The sequence below is a fragment of the Macrotis lagotis genome, chromosome 1 (genome assembly GCF_037893015.1).
Source record: "Macrotis lagotis isolate mMagLag1 chromosome 1, bilby.v1.9.chrom.fasta, whole genome shotgun sequence".
NCBI lineage: Eukaryota > Metazoa > Chordata > Mammalia > Peramelemorphia > Peramelidae > Macrotis > Macrotis lagotis.
The window spans coordinates 779,149,670-779,172,651 of NC_133658.1; the positions used below are offsets into that span (position 1 = coordinate 779,149,670).

The 22,982-nt window shown below is 34.3% G+C and overlaps 1 protein-coding gene across 1 annotated transcript in view; it reads right to left on the reverse strand.

Moving 5' to 3' along the window:
• LOC141508190 (caspase-4-like) overlaps window positions 1-16,327 on the reverse strand; it is a 30,628-nt gene extending 14,301 nt beyond the window's left edge. The window contains exons 1-5 of the mRNA XM_074216575.1: window positions 16,160-16,327; window positions 11,962-12,222; window positions 9,035-9,135; window positions 7,079-7,252; window positions 769-1,003 (exon numbers count right to left, since the gene is read on the reverse strand). Coding sequence (XP_074072676.1) covers window positions 769-1,003; window positions 7,079-7,252; window positions 9,035-9,135; window positions 11,962-12,222; window positions 16,160-16,166 — 778 coding nt within the window. The 5' untranslated portion in view covers window positions 16,167-16,327. The remainder of the gene's footprint in view (window positions 1-768; window positions 1,004-7,078; window positions 7,253-9,034; window positions 9,136-11,961; window positions 12,223-16,159) is intronic.
• Between the last annotated feature and the right edge of the window lie 6,655 nt (window positions 16,328-22,982).

Genomic DNA, 22,982 nt, shown 5'->3' on the forward strand with positions numbered 1-22,982 from the left:
CTGACCATAAAAAAGTTATTATGGTGATATTTAAGATCAAAACACACACTCAAAGAAAGATAAAAAGGTCAAAGCATCCAAAGCCTCCAAGAAAAGTATTGTTCTCAGGCCGTGGATAAATTCAAAAAAGATTTTGCAAATCAAGTTAGAGAGGAGAAATGAGAACAATGCAAGAAAAATCATTAAAAATCAGTCAACAACTTGTTAAAAAGAGACAAAAAGAAGTGAACTTATGTAGAGTGAAGTAAGCAGAACCAAGAGAACATTGCACAGAATAATAGAAATATTGTATGATGAACAACTGTGAATGATTTAGCTATTCTCAACAATACAATGATTTAAAACGACTCAAAGGACTCATGATTAAAAATACTATTCACTCCCAGAAAATTAACTATTGGAGTCTGAATACAAAACAAATCATACTATTTTTCATTTCTTTCTTTTTTTGTTTAGAGTTCTCTTCTATGAAATGACTAATATGGAAATGCTTTATATGAATATATATATATATATGTATTTACAAATATATATGCAAAAATGAATGTCAAAACTTGTCCTAAAGTATAATTGGGAAAAAAAATCTTATTTAAGAATGATTGACTGTAGGTAAAGTTCTAATGAACTATATTAAAAACTTTGATATTATTTTGTTTCACTAAGGTTTAGCCATGTCAATTGTCACCTTCAATAGAAAAATAAAATAATTCTCTTTCATTGTTAGAAAATTATTAGATATTTTTCAGGTTATTCAAACATAATACTCACCCCCACGACAAGCCTGGATTATGATGACTTTTGGTTTGTCTTTCAGATTGATGCAATTCTTGGTGTTTAGAATTTTGAATATGGTATCATAAGATAGTATATCTGGATTTGTTTTCTGATGACTTTTCCCACAAATTCCATTCAGAATACCATGAGACATGAACACAACAAAAGTACTATCAGATGACTTGTGCTCAGGACAGGCAGCAAACTCCCTTAGAGCTGACTCCATTTCCTAGAAGAAATTAGCAAAGTCTCTTACTTTGAACATGCAGTCTATTTGTATAGTAACATACTTATATAAGGTAATGCAATCATGACCTTTTAAAGAACTTCCAAAGCTTACTGCACAAAATGGAGTACACATACTTTACTGGATCTCATTTATTTCTTCATTTTCTCTTTAATTATATATATATATATATATATATATATATATATATTTAATATATGTATAAATTAATACATATTTGTTTTATATATAAATATATACCAATTCATCCAGATGGGGAAATGTAGAATGGAGGAAAATGTAGAGTTAGTTATCTTAACTATGAAGGTGAATGGGATGAACTCTCCCATGAAATGGTATAACAGAGTGCAATAAAAATCAGAATCCTATAATATGATGTTTGTAAGAAACACATGTGAAGCAGAGATACCTACAGAGTAGAAGTAAAAGACTAAAAGACTGAGGAAGTATATATATATATATATATATATATATATATATATATATATATATATATACAATTTGCAAGAATGAATGCCAAACCTTGTACTTAAGTATAATTGGGAAAAATAAAATCTTGGTTAAGAATGATTGTAGATAAAGTTATAATGAAGTATATTACATACTTTGATATTATTAATTTGTTTCACTAAGGTTCAGCCATGTCAGTTGTATATATGCTTCATGTGCTATAAAATAAAAGAAATGGGAAGTGATCTTGATATCAGACAAAGCAAAGACAAAAATCTATCTAATTAAAAAGGATCAGGAAGAAAATCACATATTCCAAAGAATGCTATAGATAATGAAGTAAGACCAATAATAAAACATAAGCATCAAGTGATATAGCAACTAAACTCTTGACGAGAAAATAAATGAGTTACAGGGAGACATAGTAAGTAAAACTATACTAATGGGGGACTTTAACATCTCTCTTTCAGAATTAGATCAATCTAATCACAAAATAAACAAGTAGGAAATTAAGGAGATGAATATAATTGTTTTAAATGTTAGATATAGACCTCTGGAGAAATTGAATGAAGATAGAAAGTAAAAATATACCTTTTCTCTACAGAACATGACCCCTACACAAAAAGCTGACCATATATTAGGGCATAAAAACCTAACAATCAAATGCAGAAAACTAGAAATATAAAATACAACCTTTTTATATCAAGATGTAATAAAAATTATGTATAATAAAGCATCAAGGATAGATAGACTAAACATCAATTGGAAAAATCAGAGAAATAACTGATAAATTCATCCAAGACAATGACAGTAATGAGAGACATAACTGAACTTGTGAGATGCAACCAAAGTAGCTTTTAAAGGAAATTTTAAATCTCCAAATGTTTACATGAGTAAAATGGAGAAAGTGGAGATCAATGAATTAATTGGACATGCAACTAAAAAAAGCTACAAACAGAACAAATTTTAAATCCCCAATTAAATACTAGATTAGAAATTCTGAAATAAAAGAGAAATTAACAAAATTGAAAGTAAGAACAACATTGAATTAATAATAAATAAAACTAAGAGCTGCTTTTGTGAATAGAATAGATAAACTTTTGGTTAATTTGATTTAAAAAAAAAAAGAAGAAATTGAAATTACCAGTACTGAAAATCAAAACAGTAACATCTGGGTTGGCTAGGTGGCTCAGTGGATGGAGCACTGGCCCTTGAGTCAGGAGTACCTGAGTCCAAATCTGGCCTCAGACACTTAATAATTACCTAGCTGTGTGGCCTTGGGCAAGCCACTTAACCCTATTGCCTTGCAAAAACCTAAAAAAAAAAAAAAGGATAACCTCTCCCCACCAATGAAGAGGAAATTAAAATAATAATTCAGAACTATTTTGCCCCAATGCAGGTCAATAAATCTAATATTCTAAGTAAAATGCATGAATATTTACACAAATATTCATTGTCCCATTAACAAAAGAGGAGGGACAGCTAGGTTGTGCAGTGGATACACCCCCGACCTTGGAGTCAGGAGTACCTGGGTTCAAATCCCGTCTCAGACACTTAATAATTACCTAGCTGTGTGGGCTTGGGCAAGCCACTTAACCCCACTTGCCTTGCAAAAAAAAAAAAAGAGGAAAAAATACTTATCTTCATTTCAGAAAAAACATGAGGAAGACATTATTGAACTCTCTAAAAAAAAATCTGGGGCCAAATGTATTTTTAAGTGAATTCTACCAAACATTAAGAAAATTCTATATAAACTATTTTTAAAAAATAAATGTTGCTTTTGTTTTCCTTTTATGATACCAATAGGATACTGATACCTAAACCAGGAAGAACCAAAACAGAAGGAAAATCATATACCAATTTCCCTAATGAGCATTGATGAAAATATTTTAACAGAATATTAACAAAGAGATTACAGAAATTTATCAAAAGGATAAGGTTATCAGGATTTATACAGAAATGCAGGGTTAGTGACATATTAGGAAAACAATCACCATAGTTGATTATATCATCAACAAAAGTGACAGAAATCATATTATTATCTCAACAGATGGTGAAAAAGCTTTTGAAAAAAATATAGCACCCATACCTATTTAAATTGACTAAAGAATATAGGAATAAATTGAGTTTTTCTTACACTGATAAGCAGTGTATATCTGAAACCATCAGCTATCATCAGATGTAATCAGAGTAAGCTAGAAGCATTCCCAATAAGATCATGGGTGAAAGAAGGATGCCCATTATTCACCATTATTATTCAATATAGTATTAGAAATGTCAGTTGAGCAATTGGAGCAGGTAATGAGGGACAAAACTTTCATTCTTTGCAGGTGATATGATGGCATACTTAAGAATAAACATGTATAAGAAGCAATTAACAACTTAAGCAAGGTAAAAATCATCAGCATTTCTATATATGAACAAAAATGCCCAGCAGCAAGAGAAAAAAAAAGAAATTTCATTTAATCTAACTGTAGACAACATAAAGTACTTGGGAGTCTATTTGCCAAGACAAATTCAAAAATAATATTAACACAATTACAAAACAGTTTTCACTCAAATAAAATCAGATCTAAAGAATTGGAAAAATGTCAATTTCTCATGGCAATGTCAAATTAATATAATAAAAATGATTGTTCTGCCTAAATTAAATTACTATTTCAAGGTCATACCAATCAGATTATCAAAAATTATTTTATTAACCTAGAAAAAAATCATAACAAATTTAATTGAAAAGAACAAAAGATCAGGACTATCTAGGGAATTAATGAAAAAAGAAATTACAAAGGAATCTGACCTAGCCATACCACATATAAAACCATATTATAAAGGAATAGTCATCAAAACAATGTGGTACTGCCTAAGAAATAGAGGTGGGTCAGTGGAATACATTAGGTTAAAAAAAAAGAAATTATTAAAGAGTAGAGTAATTTACTGTTGATAAACCCCAAAACTCTAACTTCAGGGCTAAGAACTCCCTATATGACAAAAAGTGCTGGGGAAAACTGGAAGATAATATGGTAGAAGCTAGGCATAGATTCATATCTTATACCCTATATCAAGATGAGGTAAAAAGGATTCATAATTTAGATATAAAGGATGATATCATAAGTCAATTAGGAGAACAAGGAAAAGGTTACCTTTCAGATCTATGGAGAAGTGAGTAGTTTATGACAAAACAAGGGATAAAGAACATTATAAAATGCAAAATGTATGCTTTTGATTAAATTAAATTAAAAAAATATATATGCACAAATTAAAACCAATGCAACCAAATTAGAAGGAATACAGAAAGCTAAGAAATAATTTTTATGATCAGCATTTCTGAAAAAGGACTTATTTCTAAAATTTATAGAGAATTGAATCAAATTTATAAGAATACAAATCATACCCCAGTTGATAAATGGTCAAAGGATATGAACAAGCAGTTTTCAGAAAAAGAAATAAAATCTCTATCTATAGTCATATGAAAAAATACTCTAAATCTTTATTGAATAAAAGTAGATTAAAACAACTCTGAGGACTACCTCACACCTATCAGATTGTTTACTTTAACAAAAAGGGAAAATGATCAATGTTTTCAGAAAAAGAAATAAAATCTCTATCTATAGTCATATGAAAAAATACTCTAAATCTTTATTGAATAAAGGTAGATTAAAACAACTCTGAGGACTACCTCACACCTATCAGATTGTTTACTTTAACACAAAGGGAAAATGATCAATGTTGGAGGGAATGTGGGAAAACCGAGGCACTAATGTTCTGTTAGTGGAGTTCTGAACTGATCCAACCACTCTAGAAAGCAATTTGGAACTATGCCCAAAAACCCATAACATTGTACATACCCTTTGATCTAGGTCTGAATGCCAAAGAGATCATAAAAAGTGAAAAAGATCCACATTATAATAGTTCTTTTATAGTGGCAAAGAATTGGAAATTGAGAGGATGTCCATCAATTGGGGAATGGCTGAACAAACTGTGTTATATGAATGTGATAGAATACTAATATTCTATAAGAAATCAAGAGTAGGGGGAGCTAGGTGGTTAAGTGGATAGAGTACCTGCCCTGGAATCAGGAGGACCAAATTCAAATCCAGCCTCAGACACAATAATTACTTAGCTGTGTGACCTTGGACAAGTCAATTAACTGCACTGCCTTGCCAAAAGCAAGAAAAAAAATCAAGAACAGATTAAGTTTAGAAAAACCTGGAAAGACTTCATGAACTGGTGCTGAGTAAAGTGAATAGAACCAAGAAAATATTGTAGAGATCAACTATGATAGACTCAGTTCTTCTATAGAAGTTGTTATGGAAAATATCATTCACATCAAGAGTTAAAGTATGTAGCTTTAATATCAATCAAATCATACTATTTTTACTTTTTAAAACTTATTTCATGTTTTTTCTTCTCATAGTTTTTCCCCCTTTTGTTTTGATTCTTCTTTCACAAAGTGAGTAACATGAAAATATGTCGACATAATTCAATCTACCTGAACATGAATGTATGACCTGTATCAGGCTACTTATTGTCAGGGGACAGGGCTGAGGGTAGGAGAAAATGTGGAACTCAAAATCTCACAAAAAAATGTATGTTGACAGGATATAATGCTGTACACATAATTAGAAAAGAAAACAAAAAAAATTAAAAGAATTGCTAATGCCAAAGAATTGTCAAATCTCTTCACTTACTCCCTTATTAACAGATTTAAAACTGGGAGGGAAATTAGAGGTCACCTAATCCCACCAACATATTTGATATATAAGGGATCTGAGACCGGGGGGAGCCTGAGTGATGGACCCAAAGCCAATGACTTATTAAGTAAAAAGGCCATTAAACAAATCACAATAGTCCAAATTCACTGTGCAGATAGATTTCTAACCTCCTGTATAAGATTAATGGGATCTGTTATTTACAAACTCTAAATCTATAATACAAAGGTCAATGCGGTTCATTCCTTCATAAAACATTAATATATCTGAAATCTGGTTATTTTAGTAAAATGTTGACTGAGAGCAAGAGCAGTTAGATAATGGACATGTGGCAAAGCTAAGTGATCTTGACCGAGAATACAGAATATGCTATTTAACAGTAAAGTATTTAGGGCACTTGAAAAATAATGCACTTCATAGCCAAGATAACCTGGGGACATTTCAGATAACAGTACTAGAAACAAGAGGGAGAATATCACTCAAATAACTCAATAAATAAAAGTCTCCAATAATCAGGACCTCTTAGTTAAATAGAAATATTAGAGTCAGAGGAGACATACTCTCTCTTTGTCATTGAGTAGGTCATTTTTCTTACTATACATCAGTTTCTTTTCTGAAGTTCTGTATAAATACTATAATTCTGAGAGATTCAGAGAGCAGTTTCTCAAAGGGGAATATAAACAGTTTATCAAATACTATGGGCACCAACTCTGAAGAGGGTCAAACAGTCCATTGATGTGCTGAGTCATACTCTGTGAAAGTGAACTGTGCAAAGACCCAAGAATTCCTAAAGTTGAATCAAATTTATGATAGAACAGTAAAAGTATATCTTGGTGGTACCCAGATCAATAGACTGGGATCTTTTCAGTGGGGCAAGGGGCTTACCTCTGGCCCTTACCAAAGATGTGAGATTCTTTAAGACATCCACATTGTATCCTAACTCTTTAAGAAGGATTTCCATCCTTGTACTGTCAAGTTCAGCTCCATTCCTCTCAGAGAGATGTTCAAATTGTATATTACAGATGATGAGGGCCAAACGTGTACGGCCTTCCTTCTCCATCACTGGGTATATCTGTGAAGAAAAAATATGGGGTAAGTTGATCAAGTCACTCTCCTCTTCATTCTCCAATCATAGTGCCTTTATATATTGTCCTTTTCCCTGTGTCTTGCAAAAAAAGATGATACTTCATTCTTTCTTGCTCATAGATATTGTCTATTAAAGAAAGCGATTAATGTGGAAAATAGTTTATAGAACTGAGGAGTATATGGGTACATGAGTGTGTGTATGTAGATCCACACATACATATGTACATACATACACAGTTAGATGTAGGCATATATATACATATATAAATAGATCTGAATGATGTGGTGATAAATATAGACAAAGACATGTAAATGGAAATACAGATATGCATATTTGCGTATATAGATACTTATTTAAGAGAGATATAGATAAAGTATGGATACACATTCACACATTTGTTTAAAATACTAGGTTACTCTAAGTATATATGTAAATTTATATGTATATAAAATACTTATACACATATGTATAGATATATAAAAATTTGTGCATAAACATGAATATATAGTGTTATATAGTATTCATATATACTTGTATGCTTGAATAATAGGAATGGATATTCATTTTTAAGGCTTTTGAGCAAAATTGGAACATTCTTTACCTGGTCTTCCAACATTCAAATCTAACCCTTGGCTCAAGTTTAGATCTAGTCTTATTTGCATTACAAATTTTTTCTCAATTTATGTTCTTCCCCTTTTTTTGAGCTTTGACAATATGTTATCTCTATTGATAGGACACTTATAGTACTAAATTTGTTTGAAAATAGGCCCTCTGCAAATGTAAACCATTCCCCTATAATGAAGTATCAGTGATGGGGGGGCACACATAGTTTTATCTGAAAAATAATGGAATTATAAACCAAATTTTGTCATATTGTGGGTGGGAGAGAAAAACATATATTTAGAACAATATGGTTTCTTACCTCATGTTATTATTACTTTTTAAACCCTTCATTCTATATATATATATATGTCTTCTCTATCTCCTCTTCCAACTAAATCGCAAACTCTTTTACAGAAGAGATTATACTTAAAAAATAGAATGTTCTTTGTATCTAGAACAGATCCATTCATAAGTGTCATAGGTCATCTGTGCATACAAATTCAGTTACATGCATACATATGCTTGCATATTGAATGACTAGCTTGGAGAATATACCTTTCAGGCTAAAAGGAAAGGACATCCAAAGTCTGATCCACAGAGGCTTTGAGGTTGCTCAATGACCTCTCGCTAGAGTAATTTTGAAATATCTAAGAAATTCACATTTCATATAACAAATGTCTATGACAACAATTTTCTGTTTTTCTCTCTCCAGCCTCTAGAACCAGGATATAAAATTAAACAACTTTGAATAACTCAAGAACTCTGATCAGCACATTGATCAATAACAATTCCAAAGTCCTGATGATAAAACTCATAGCCCTCTATTTAATAGTGGTGGTGTAGTCAAAATATATGATAAGACATCATTTTGGGTGAGATCAATATAGGAAGTTGTTTGACTTGATTATGCATATCGCTCGTTTGCTTTTCTATTCTGTTTTTCTTTCTAAATAGGGGAGAGAAAAAGCTAAATGCTAAGTACTTGACAGTACCTGGGCAAGTAGGTGATGCAGTAGATAGAGCACTGACCCTGAAGTCAAGAGGTCCTGAATTCAAATCCATTCTTAGACACTTTATACTTAGTTATGTGATCTTGGGCAAGTCACTTGACTCCATTGTCTTGTAAAAAAAAAAAAAAAGAAAAAAGAATAAATTGCATAGTACCTCTGTCTCCCTCTCTTTCCTCTGTCTTTGAAAATGTTTTGGAGAACAGAGCTTGAGTATATCTGTGGGATTAGCTGAAATGACCTGGCTTGCTGCAGAAGCTGCAAAAGATAAAAATATTAATAGTAACATTGATTGTCTTGGTAATCAAACTGATCTTCTGCCCTAATTGTTGCCCTAGTTTAAGACTGTAAGAGGTTAGCATATATCAACCACAGAGATAACATTTTCGAAGGTTTTTGAAACCACAGGGCTAAAAATTGTATCTTGACCATGACCAAAATAGTGAAATCATTAAGAATAAAGAGAAGAATTAGTGAAGAAACAAACGTGATATGCAGAAATGTCCAAGCTTTAACCATAGGAATTTTTGCTTCTCAAGAAAACATGCAGAGAAGTCACAACCTCTTATAAAATAAATGCAATTCTTTGGAGTTATGTTCAGGGCACTGTGGAAAAAAATATTAATTCTAGACTCACACTCTCCCTTTTCATATTTCATGTCAAACATTTCACTTTCTAGATTTCTTAAATCTTTTCTTGCTAGCTATCCTAAATTCCCTTCTTTTTGTCCTGGCCCATCAAAAAATAGATATGACTTAGTGGTTATTCTTTTTGAAATACCCAATGAGGGCAGAGGTTGTAGAATGCCATGGTAATTCTTGATTCCAAAGCACAATTACTAGCTTATAGGAAGGCACTACTATTCATGGATATTCCAGTAACTTATACTTCCCAATGTCTTCCTCTGGATTGATCTGGTTAAGTCACTAAGGTACTCAAAAATCTTGAGTGACTCCCTTTTACTTCCCAATAAAGGTCGAACTTCTTTACTAAAAATTCAATGTCTTCTACAATTTGGTGCTGCCTTGCCAGTCTAGCCTTATATTATACTTTCTAGTCATACTACATCCAAACTTGTCTACATTATAATACCGCCAAAGACATTTCCTTGTCTGTCATCATCATCATCATCATAATGTTTATATAGTGTTTTAAGGTTTGTGAAGCATTCTACAAATATTAACTAATATACTACAATAATCCTGTAAGGAAAGTTATATTTCAAACTCATTTCATACCTAGGAAAACTGAAATCAAGTGGTTAAGTTACTTGCTAATGTCACATAGTTAATAAGTATCTGAGGGAGGTCTCAGGTCTTTCTAACTCCAAGTCCAGTACTATGTTCACTGCACCACCTAATTATCCCATTTCTAAGGCACCTATTCCCAGTGCCTGAGATATCCTCCAATTCAAAATTACTTTGTGTTAAATTTCTATCATCATTTAGAGTCTAATTTAAAAGACACCTCTAAGATGTCTTCTGTGATCCTTCTGGTCAACAGTGACTTTCCCTCTCAGAGTTTACATAGTTTTCAAAAGTACTTATATCTTATCCTAAATTATTCTTCTACTAGGCGGGAAGATCTATGAAGACAGAAAACCTATTTAATCTGAATTCTGTATCTTACCTAGAACTTTATACAGTTTTCTGAACAAAGAAGGAATTTCATAAAGTTATTGTTTGTTACTTAATACTTCATCACTAGCATCCCTTTCTTGCTATTTCTGTAGCTATCAAGGACTAATGCTTAGGACAGCAGTTAGCACACAGTTAGTGTTTAATAATTGCAAACAGTTTGATTATCAGACAGTTAGCTGGTACAGTAAATATATTTCTAGAGTCAGGAAGATCTGAGTTTAAATTTAGCCTCATATATTAATTAGTTGAGTGACCCTGGATAAGAAACTTAATCCTGTTTGCCTCAGTTTCTCATCTATATAATGAACTGGAGAAAGAAATGCCAACCCCCTCTACTATCTTTGCCAAGCCCAAATGGGGTCATAAAAAATTGAGAATGACTAAAATGACTGAGCAACAGGTTATCAAAATCAAACAACCAAGTATTTATTTATATCATCAAGGCACTGTTATTTGTATTAATAATCCTCAGAAGAGAGCCACATCCCTGTGTCTGATACTATGTTGTTAAAAAGTTTTATTAACAGCAAAGATAAAGGTCTATAATCTTATGTCTATTAAATTTGCAGATTACATGAAACTGGGAGTGATATGCTTTATGATGAAATCAAATTCCCATAACATACCTAATGCATAAAAATGAAACAAAGTTAATAAAATGAAATTTAATATAGAAAGAAGTAAAATGTCAAAAGGCATGATAGAATTTTATATTCACTTGAGTGCTATTCGTATTAATTCTTTCTATATGTTTTTTTTTCCTTTCAATATAATGTTGTTCCAGCTGAGACCTGAAACTGGAGGACTCCAAGGGACAGAGGAAGATGGTGCCCTATGATTTTCAAAACACTTACTTAGGGGTTGGAGTTGTCTCCAGACTGGGCAAAGATGTGAATAAAGACACTCCTGAGAAAAGCTTTTCTCTCATGGTAATGTTATTATAAATGAGATACAGTAGAACAAGGCCTTATCTGAGTATCATGGAATTCTAGGTCCACACAAATGCACAAATCAAAACTTGAATAGATAGTGACTCAGGACTGCAAGATCTTTGCATTATACAACTCTCTGGAGCAAAAGCTTAAAGGAGGAAGGAATAGAATGGGTATTGTAAAACTCCTGGCATCTCCCTTAGGTGTTACCAACTTAGAGGACAGAGTCAGAAATATAAAGACATATCTGAATATTGAGGAAAACTACATGAGACAATACAAATTATTTCCTCAGTAGCCAATTCCTTCTCCTAAGAAATATCAACATTCATGCCCAAGAAAGAAAATAAAGGGTAGAGGGAGAAAATATTGGCATGATGATGAGAAATAAGTGGAACATAGAGCACAGTGGAGATAATCACTGATAAGTGAGCCTTGTCTTGGAAAGGTAGAGAATTGAGTCATCTCAGAAATTATTTAGCAACTCCTTTCACTGAGTCAGGAATCTTACCAGAAGATAGTGACTTCTCCTCATTGTCATCCTGTTCATCTTTGTTAAGCAGGCTGCCGGTCAATTTCTTAGTCAAAGAATGCACCAGGACTCTAGCTTTCTTTTCAGGGTTGTCATTGGCTTGAGCTTCACGGTATTCCTCTTCTTCATCTTCCTCCAATTTCAGTATATTCTTTTCCAGAACATCATCTAAAACACTGTTGATTATGCCTTTCCCCAGTAATTCAAGAGCCCTTAATGGGTTTTTCTTGATTTTCTTATCTGTTGAAACCAAAGATATCACTTTTAATCTTGGAAATGGATACATCTCCTTCCTTAATTTTAGAGGAAATTCTCTACATGGTGTGATTCCTGAGGTCCTTTTTAAATTCTTATGCCCAATACTTTTTTTCTTTTTAAGTCCTTTTTTAATCTCTTAAAAATCTCTTCTCCCAGTTCCATGTCTGCACTCTCACTCAAAACAGTTTTTGACTATTTTATAAAAGGACAGTCAACAGATAAGTCTGTCTTTGATTTTTTCCTCCTCCCCTTCAGAGTCCTTGTTCATTTTCTTTATTCTCTTTCTATTTATTTCCAATCAATCAAGAAATGTTTATTTATCACTTACAAGCACTGGTCTAAAATAATAATAATCTTTTAAAACTTCTCTTTCTCCCCCACCACTATATTGCTTTATTAGGAATTATCCTAAATAAATCTCTCAAAAAATTCAATTCCACAAACAGATTAATAACCTACTATGTGAGGAGCACCATGCTAGATGCTTCAAAAGATATGACTTTAAATGGCTTTCATAGGATAATACATTTAGAGTTGTAAGGGACTTTGAAGATTTAGTTGACCTCTCATTTTACATGAGAATGCTTGACTTCTTCCCCAAGATTATACACATAGTAACACCTCAAGACAGGGTCTCAATCTAGTTCCTCTGATTATAAATCCAGTGTTCTTTTCCCTGACCTCATGAATGTGATAGTCTAGAAAGGACAGGGGTATGATGTGTTCATTTTGTCATATATAATAATGTCAATGATTTTTGATGATTCAAATTAATCAATTGTAAAAATTAACAGCATTATTTAAAAGTTTGTTTTTATCAAAAGCATGATATGATCAGGGCCAGGGTTCATGAAAATTACTTTAAAGATGCATACAAGGAGAGACAATGGATTCAGAGCAAAGAAATGAGTTCAGGAACTGTCTCAACAGACAAACATAAAGTAATGAATGCAATACTCTGAGCTATTATGGTTTATCATAAGACAGTTTCTATGAAGTAAATAGTATGGTCCTCATAGATACCTTAATGTTTGTTGTAAAACAAGTGATAAATCTATGTGATGAATAATTTCATGAGAGTGTAGGAGGATCCTAAGACCAAGTCAGTGATCAAATATCATGCATTTGGCAAATTGACTTCAAGAAAAAGACCCTGGTGTGACCATCTATTAAAACTATAGGATCAAAGATTTAGAGTCATAAAAGACCTTAAGGGGTCTAACAGTTTAATTTGATAAATGATGAAACAGAGGCACAGAGAGAGACGTGTTCCTACTTGAGGGATTTGCTCAATGTCATAAAGCTATACATACAAGAGTCAGGATTTGAAATCAGTTCCTCAAATTCCAGAGTAGATAGGTGAAACAGTGATTAGAGTTCTAGATCTGAAGTAATAAAGAGCTCAGTTCAAATCCAGTCTCCAACAATTACTACATTACCTAAGTCATTTATCCCTGTTTGTTTCAGTTTACTCAGTTTACTTTCTAGAGAAGGAAATAGAAAATCACACCAATATCTCTGCCAAGAAAACCCCAAATAGGGTCACAAAGAGTCAGACATGACTGAATAACCACCAAACTCCAAATTCTTCCCAAACTTCATATTCTTCCCATTGTACCATGTTATAGTAAAAAATATTTATGGTATTATTTCACCATACTTCCCTTTTATTTTACAGAAGTTTTACTTCCATTAAAGTATTTTGATATCAAATATCTTTTATCTTCCCAGAAAGTGTGAAAAATAACTATTCACATTTATATTCATTTACATTACATAGTCCAACCTCATAGCTATCCTATGAGGTAAGTGGAGTAAGAATATAATTTTCACTTTACAAATAATAAAACTGAACTTACCCAAAGTATCAGAAATCTAAAAAGAATGAGAGATATGATTGAAACCCAGGTTTGTTTGGGGTTTTTTTGCCTTCTAATAACTATACTGCAAAGTTGGAAAAGTAAATGGATCAAGGAACTTGTTAATAATTTACAAAAGATAAGGGCATCTAGGTGGTGCAGTCAATAGAGCACCAACCCTGAAGTCAGGAGGACCTGAGTTCAAATATGATCTCAGACATTTATTAATTACCTAGCTGTGTGACCTTGGGCAAGTCACTTGAAGCCATTGCATTAAATCAAAAATTTTAAAAAAAATTTACAAAAGATAATTTAGTATTTTACTGGCATACCTAGGATTAGAGATAAAATCTTTGAACTCAACCTTGTAGGGGGGTTTTTTGCTTGCTTATTTTTTTGTACTTTGGAGTCTAGCTCTGGTGAAAGCACAAAGAATATAAAAGTTAATCTCTAGCTGTGTCTACATCCTAAATCTTCTATTTACAATCTATGTGACAATGGGCAAGTCAAAAGATCTCTAGGTGTCTATTTTCTAATCTGTAAAGTGGGTAATGGGGAAGAGTTCGACTGACTAAATTTTTGTGTTCCAATCCACTCTAAACCTATAATTCTATTATAAATTATATAATATTAGCTTCCAGTTAATGAATTTAGAGAAGAGTTCAACAGAAATAACACTAAGTCCAAAGCTGAATTACAATAACTCATCTATTCCAACTTTCTCCCCTTCAAAATGTCTTTATTGCTGCCATAGACTATCCTTTTTTCATAATTTCCCTAATATTCTCAACTCCTCACTTTTTTTTATCCCAAATATCTTTCAGTTGCTAAAGTTTACCATTTCTACCTCTAAAACATCTCTGAAATCTAATCCCTTCTCTCTATTCATGCAGTTAGCACCTTAGTTTAGGCTTTCTGACCTAGCCTATTCCAAAGGTCTCCCAAAATTTCTCTGTCTCATATTGTGCATTGAGTTGGGGGGGGGGGGAGGGAAGGGAGAGGGAGAGGGAAAGGAGAGTCAATGAAATATTTCTTAAAAACACTGAAGAAAGTGGACAGGAAAAATCAGAGACAAGCAGGACAATTTTGAAAGTAACATACAGCAATTTTATAATTTTTTTTAAAAATTATATAGGTAAACATTTTGAAAGGTAATTTACACCCAAAGGACAATAAAACTGTTTATACTCTGAACCAGGAGTACTACTATTCCATTTTTTTAAATTTCTTTGCATCTTTTATTTTGTGTTCTTTGTAACTAGAAATGTCCTATTTTGGGTGTCCAAGATAATAATAAAAAAGTTCTTTTGTTTTGCTTTACTTTTTTTTTTAATTAGGTAATTCTTTATGGAACTGAGGGGAAATGATATGGTTGAAACTTGAATAATTAGAACAATTTACAGAGTCAGAAAGGAAAGGAAACATGATTGCAGCAGAAAGTAAAAACATAGGAGTTAGGTTGAGATTGATCCAATCAGGAGACAAGTTTAAATAAAACAGCTACAGAGTTGGGGGAGGGAGAAGTTGTTTATTAGAGACAGTTATAAGTTCTACTACAATAGGAGCAGAAAGATTTCAGTATGGTAAATTGGTGGCGAATATAAAGATTCTTGAAAGGTAAAAAGATAAATGAGCAGTATATGATAATCAATAGAGAGTTGGTGAAAATTTTTGAAGAGGGGGATATCTGATGAAAGCAGGGAAGCATTTGAAAATGTGTAGTGACACCCTGAGAGTATTCTCCACACAGAAAAAAGCCAGTCTTTGCCCTTCTCTCCATTTTGTTTCCTGGATCTGTGAGATGGGAATAAGCCGGCCCTCGATTTTCGATATCAGTTAGATCATCTTCATTTGTGTCTAAGAACAGACTTGCTCAGATCATGGAAATGCCAAGTGGTATGAAAACAATTTTAGTTTCAGACAACAACTTGCTATCGGTCTACCTTAGTTTCTTCCTCCTTCAAAATGAAATCAAAGAGAAATTGAATGTTTTTTTTTTAAGATCCAGGAGTCTTGCTTCTAATTCTGAATTTAAAGTAAATGAAAATTCTCTTACTCACCAGCCATAATCCTTCTGGTTTACTCCCCTTAAAAGTAGGTCTGAAAGTGGTTTTTATCGAAAGTTAGTTAAAAACTTGCCTGAAGAAGTAGATCTGGAAAATCCCCAGTTAAGAAAATGCTGATTTCTACAATACCGAGCTTTTATCAGGAAGTTCCTTCTAAGTCTACACTATTCTAGTCAGTTCCACCACCCCGCCCCCATCTTTCACCCTTTCACTTTCCTTTCTTCTTCCTGATCCCTCACTATTATTCTCTTCCTCCCTCTTTTTTTTTCTTTCTTTTCTTTTGCCTGCTCTTTTCTAATATATGGTTTCTTTCTTTCTGTCTAGGACTCTGTCTCTGTTTTTCTCCCCTCCCAACTTTTGTTTTTACAGGAAGACAGAGAATAATTACTGTTTTATTCTCTTTTGGTTTTTTACAAACTCAGTTAAAAGTTTGCTATTGAATTAATAATACCACCCCTCTCTGGTCTGGTAATAGCCCTTTATATATGGATCATCTCAGGCTATGCTATGTAGAAATAATTACCTTAGCCACACTGAACTTGGGAAAAATAGCTAGGGGTTCCAGAGCCAGTTATCTAACACTTCCAGTTTTCTATGTTCATATACCTTGAAATAAACATACATCAAATATCTTGTTGCCTCAGTTTTCTTTATCTGTAAAAGTTTGCACCTAAACAAGATGATTTCTGTCTCTCTCTCTCTCTCTCTCTCTCTCTCTCTCTCTCTCTCTCTCTCTCTCTGTGTGTGTGTGTGTGTGTGTGTGTGTGTGTGTGTGTGTGTGTGTCTGTCTGTGTGTGTGTGTGTCTATGTTTCTCTCTCTTTTTCTTTGTCTCTGTTTCTGTTTCTAGCTCTCTCTGTCTCTTCCTACATATATGTGTGTGGTGTGTGGATACATGTATATAAATATATTTATTGATATGTATTTATATATAATGAAATGAATAGTCATTTAATAAGCACCTACTCCATGTCAAGCACTCTGCATAGTTTGACAAATATTATCTCTTTTCTTTTTGGGGGAGAAGGGGGTTGCAAGGCACTGGAGTTGTGACTTGCCAAAGGTCACACAGCTGGGTATTATGTGTCTGTGGTCACATTCAAACTCAGGTCCTTCTGACTCCAGGGCTGGTGCAACAAATATTACCTCATTTGATACTAATAACCCTGTGAGCTATTATTACCACAATTTTGCAGTTGAGGAAACTGAGGCATGTTTTAAGTGATTTGCCCAGAGTCACATAATTCAAATTTGAACTCAGGTCTTCCTGACTGCAAGACTAGAGTTTTATCCACTGTACTACCTAGCTGACCTCCAGAGCCAGGGAAAAATCTGTCCTAGGTTCAAACAATGTGTCTAACAGAAGATTTAGTCTCAATTCCCGGTCACTTCTTTACTCAATGGGTAATGCTACATAGCAAAAAGAGTCCCAACACTGGCTGTTTGATAACAAACAAAAACTTGTCCTTCACAAACCTTACTTTCCTTATATGTATATAATAATGCCTTATTTTCCTCTTCTGACTCCTATTTGGGTTGCTAAGGAAATTAAGTGATTTTTTACTAAGATCATAAAATTTATAGAAAAAAAGGGGAATTTAGAAATCATCTAGCTCTTTGTGTATATTTATTTCAAGTTATATGAAGATAAAATACTAGAAATATTTAGATAATTCTGGTTCCTGTTCTGGATCCCCTAGCTATTTTTCCCAAATTCAGTGTAACCGACTTAGTTAATCATTTAGGCAAAGCACATCTTGAGCTGAACCAATACATCAAGGTCTATTACCAGTCCAGCCCAGAGGTATTAATTCAATTACAAACACTTAACTGTGTATGTAATAGCCAGGTAGAGAATAAAATAGTAGTCATTGCCTGACCCTATACACTTACGGTAATTCCTAAATGAATTTCCATACACTAATTTTTTCTGAATCTTCTTAGATATAAGAATGGAAAAGAAATCTTCAAGCAAAACTTAGGAAAGGGGGGCGATTATTCCCACCATGCAATTGGGAAGAGGAAGGGCTATTGTTTGTGCTTTCTTTTCAAAGGGACCATGATATCAGGAAGGTGATGCCGTGACTTGCAAGTGAATTGCATTTATCTGAGGGAGGGACTGTGCAAAGTTGACAGCTTCACTTTCTCCTCTGTAACTATCTGGATCCAAAGACAAACTATAGATTAGGACAACTGGAGATGGCCCCGATACAGTGGGAAATCTTTTGCCATTTTAAGTTAAGGTTTTTTCAGGATCTCAGTTTGTCAGAGACAACACCCATTCAGTAATAGATGTAGGTGTAAAAATTGTATTTTAATTGGGACTTAAAGGAAGTCAGGACAATCAGTAGCAGATGATGAGGGAAGAGTATTCCAGGAATGGGGGACAAGCAGAGAAGGCTAGAAATGGAGTGGCTTATTCATGGAAAAAGCTAGGTCACTGGATCTAAGAATACATTACCTTTTTTCTATACATTACATTAACCTCCTAAGTAGTTTGCATCTCATCTCAAATCTCTCCCCTGTCCATACGCCTATTACTACAAATGTGACATAATTAAAGTCCTTGTCATTTTCCTTATCAATAAACTCCAGAAGTTCTCCATTACCTCTGATATCGGGGACACCTTTGACCTGGTTCACTCTCTTACTAAACAAGGGTACTGCCAGTATTTTTGCATCTTCCCCTCCTAGGAGATATAATATCTGCTATAACCTGCAAGACTTTAATTCACGCAACAGTTGAGGAAATAGTCCAGATTCCTGCAGCACATACATTTACATTTTACTGATGGGCTCATTAACAGACAATCTGAGATCCAGGATGACAAATGGAACAATGGATACTTACCTGAGGAAACTGGAAGAACTGAAGTAGAAAGGGTTAGGAAAGAAAAGCAGAAGAAAATGAGAAATCTATTTGTTGCCTAAGTAGATAGTTGGGTATTGAAAGCAGGAATGGAGCTGGAAGGCAGCATTAAGGAGCAATGCAGTTTCAACCCTGAAGAGTTAGAATGAAGTATGCTGGGTATCAGTACCATAGACTTCACAAATAAAGGCTTGTAGATTGAAAAAAACACAATAATATGATTTGTAAAATTTAAAATTGATATAGTGAATCAATTAAGCAATAGGCATATATATTAAGTAGGCACACCTATAGAAAAAGCATATAGATAACAAAGAGTTCAGGAGAGCCATCTCTGCAGGCTGATGGATTATAGAAAATTTCTTGAAGGCAGTAGAATTTGATCTTGTTCTCAAGGGAAGGGGAGGATCTTCTTCCTAGACCAGGTAGAGGAAAGGAAAGGATCTAAGGTCCTCTTGTCTCTGGTACAATAGAAGCTTGGCTTAATGCTGTTATACTATTGGTTCTTACTTTTGAATTCTAAGTGAATAAATGGGAAGCTATAACAATTTTTAAATGACTGACTTCAGATCTTCAAACTGGAAACTGATTTTAAGTGGGCAAAACTGTTCAGCAAACACCAGGGCTCTTACAGGAAATTGTAAGTGCATAAAGCACTGACTGTTAGATGACAACATTTCCCGGAAAGGCTGGACTAGGCTGAGAAATCCAGAGAGGCGAGGTCACAAATATTACACCATCATTTCAAATATCATGCCCTCTTTAATACTTTGACATTTCTTGCTCTTCCTGTTTTCTCTCTCCTCTCTAATTCAGGGTACCTGAAAATCAAATCCTAAATGGGAGGGGCATAGGTCAGTCCTGAAGTCTCTGCATGACTATGGGGTGACCCATTAAGATTCTGGGCATCCGGGTAACACAAAGGATAGAATTCTGATTCTGAGTTCAAATTTGAAATCAGACTGTTACTAGTTGAGTGATCCTCTTTGAGTCATTTAACCCTGCTTACCTCATTACCTCATCTAAAAAATGGGGTAAAGAAGTAAATGGTAAATGTTTCTAGTATCTTTGCCAAGAATAGCCCTGATAGGGTCACAAAAAAATCAAAAGTGACTGAAATCTGAAAAACAACAAATGGAATAAAAGTGCAGAAATCTAGAGGGGAAACTACTTGTAAACACAAACTCTAAACAGAGTGAATATAAGATAATGTTGGTCTGAGAAGCCCTAGAAGAGGATTTCAAGGAAGAAAAGAAGATAAAAGTAAAGAAAGAGGGAAAGAACAAAGGAGGAGGGAGAGAGGGAAGGAGATACAGAAAAACGAAAAAAAGAAAGGAACCTTGACAACCCTCAAGCAACGATTCCTGGCTTGCTCTATCAGCTCCCTCAAGCCCAACTTCTCTCAGAAATTCCCAGCCCTCTTGCTGCCCTAGAGAGCTGACCAGGAGATCTGCCACTTTGGGGAAATTAGCTCTCTCCAGGGGACCCCAGGGGATGCAGTCCACCAGGGACAGCTCTTCTGACTTCAGGTGCCCCAAGTACTGAAGCAGCCAATAGAAAAACAGTCTCCACCATAGGTCTCCTGTTCTGCTCTGCTTCAGACTAAGTTGAACTAGAGGGAAACAGAAAAGTACTAGTGAAGAGGCTCAGTACAGCAGTTTAAGACTAAACCATGCCATTGGAAGTCAGAGTCAAAGACCTAGGACTAGACAAGCACAAGGGTCTTTGGATTTTCCACTAGATTCACCCAACACCTGATCAGAATAAGGGTTGGGGTTGAGGTTAGTTGGTACTAGGGAAGCTGGGCATGAGATTGGGAATGTAGCCTGTGTGACCCCCACAAACATACATTCCCACAGCTCAGATATTTGCATTTTCTTCCAGCAGAGCCTCCAGGCTGCATCCACCTAATGATTTGAAATCAGAAGTCCTAGATTCAAGTTCCATCTATGACAGTTATTTCCAGAATCACCTTGGTCAAGTCATTTAAGCTTCCTAGGCTTCAGTTTCTTTATCTGTAAAATGCAGGAAAGGAATTAGACTAAATGTTCTTTGAGATGTCGGGTCTTTACACTGATAATATTTGTAGCACATTAGCTCAAAACTTAGTAAAGTCTCAATAATTGAACAGAATTTCAGTAAAAGACTGTTTTCTGCCTCACCAACTCAACTCCATATGTGTGCACCCAATGACAAAATAGTTCTTTCCTGAAATAAAGATCTCCCTGTATCCTCTGTGAAGATATATATCCTTCTAATCTTCCTTTTGGGGATCAGAAGTGGGAGCGGGGGTTCAATAAATGTCAAGTGGCCTGCCCAGGGTCAAACTATTTGAATTTGGGTCCCCCTCCAACTCTAGGACCAGTCTTCCTTTCATTTCTCCACCTAGCTGCCCCCTCTTCCTTTGTTATTAACATTTCTTGGTAAGAGGTAGCCTTTAAGGTGAACTTTCAAGGGAATTTTGTATCCTCAGAATTTAGTATTATAGGAGTTGCATGTGTGTGTGTGTGTGTGTGTGTGTGTGTGTGTGTGTGTGTGTATGTGTGTGTATTTGTTGTACAGTTGTTGTACAGTTACACAGTTAGTAAATGTCCAAGATCAATACACCCAGCTGCCTCATATAAACAGGATTAGAACTCTTTGGGGTTAAAATCTCAAATTAGAAAGTTAAGAATTGTTCTCCCTTTTGATGTACCTAAGAACAAAGTTGTTTTGTTTGTTTAGGCTCTATTGGAATAAAAAAAAAATCAAAGAAGGGTAAGCAATTTATCGTAAGAAGGTTGGTAAGATTAGAACTAGCAACAGAGAAATTGCAGTTAGTAAATGCTTAATATGTTTCCTCCCTCAATTCATATATGCCATCAATCAGCAAATCTTGATGGTTCAATCTCCACAATGTTTCTCACATCTATCAGCTGTTCTGGTTTTCCTACCAGCATACTAATTCAGTATATAGATTCCAAATTCCTTTTTTTTTTAGTTTTTGCAAGGCAAATGGGGTTAAGTGGCTTGCCCAAGGCCACACAGCTAGGTAATTATTAAGTATGTGAGGTTGGATTTGAATTCAGGTACTCTGATTCCAGGGCCAGTGCTCTATCCACTGCACAACCTAGCTGCCCCCGAAATTCATTTTTACACTTCAAATACTTTACCTCTTTAGTCTATTATCCCCTTCCTGCAGACAATGATATTCCTAAAATAGGTCTGTATGCATCCTACTCAAAACTAGTGACTCCCTATTGGTGCTAAAATGAAACATAACTTTGACACTTAAAGCCCATTAATGGATATTCAGGATTTTCCATGACTTAGAACAATTTCAAAACACTTCCTCCTTTAAAAAGGGGGGACAGGAAGGAGATGGGAGGAGGGAGGGGACTGAATGGGGTAAATCTTATTATATTAAGGCTTAAAGTTAACTTACACACAAAAAAAAACACAGTTAACTTAAAAACCATTTTACCTTTCAAGTATTGAAAGGGGAAAAGGGGAGGGGGGTGGAGGCAGGGAGGGGGAGAAAAAAGAGAATTAACAGAAGGAAGGGAAGGGAAGAGGGAAAAAGGGAAAGGGGAAAGAAAGGTGAGGGGGTGAATATAAGATAGCAAAAACACTGAAGGTGGCAGTATTAAGAAACAAAATACTGGGGATTAGGGATAAAGGGGGGGAAAGGGGGAAAATACAAACAGAAGGAAGATAGTATGGAGGGAAATGAAAAGTTAGTAATTATAATGCTGAATGTGAATGGGGGTGAACTCTCCCTTAAAACATAAGTGAATAGCAGAGTGGATTAAATGCCAGAATCCTACAATATGCTGCTTATAAAAAACTCATTTGAAGCAGAGAGATACGTAAAGGTAAAAGGATGGAGCAAAATATATCTTGCTTCAGCTAAAGTGAAAAAATCAGGGGAAGCAATCTTTATCTCAGACAAAGCAGCTACAAAAATAGAT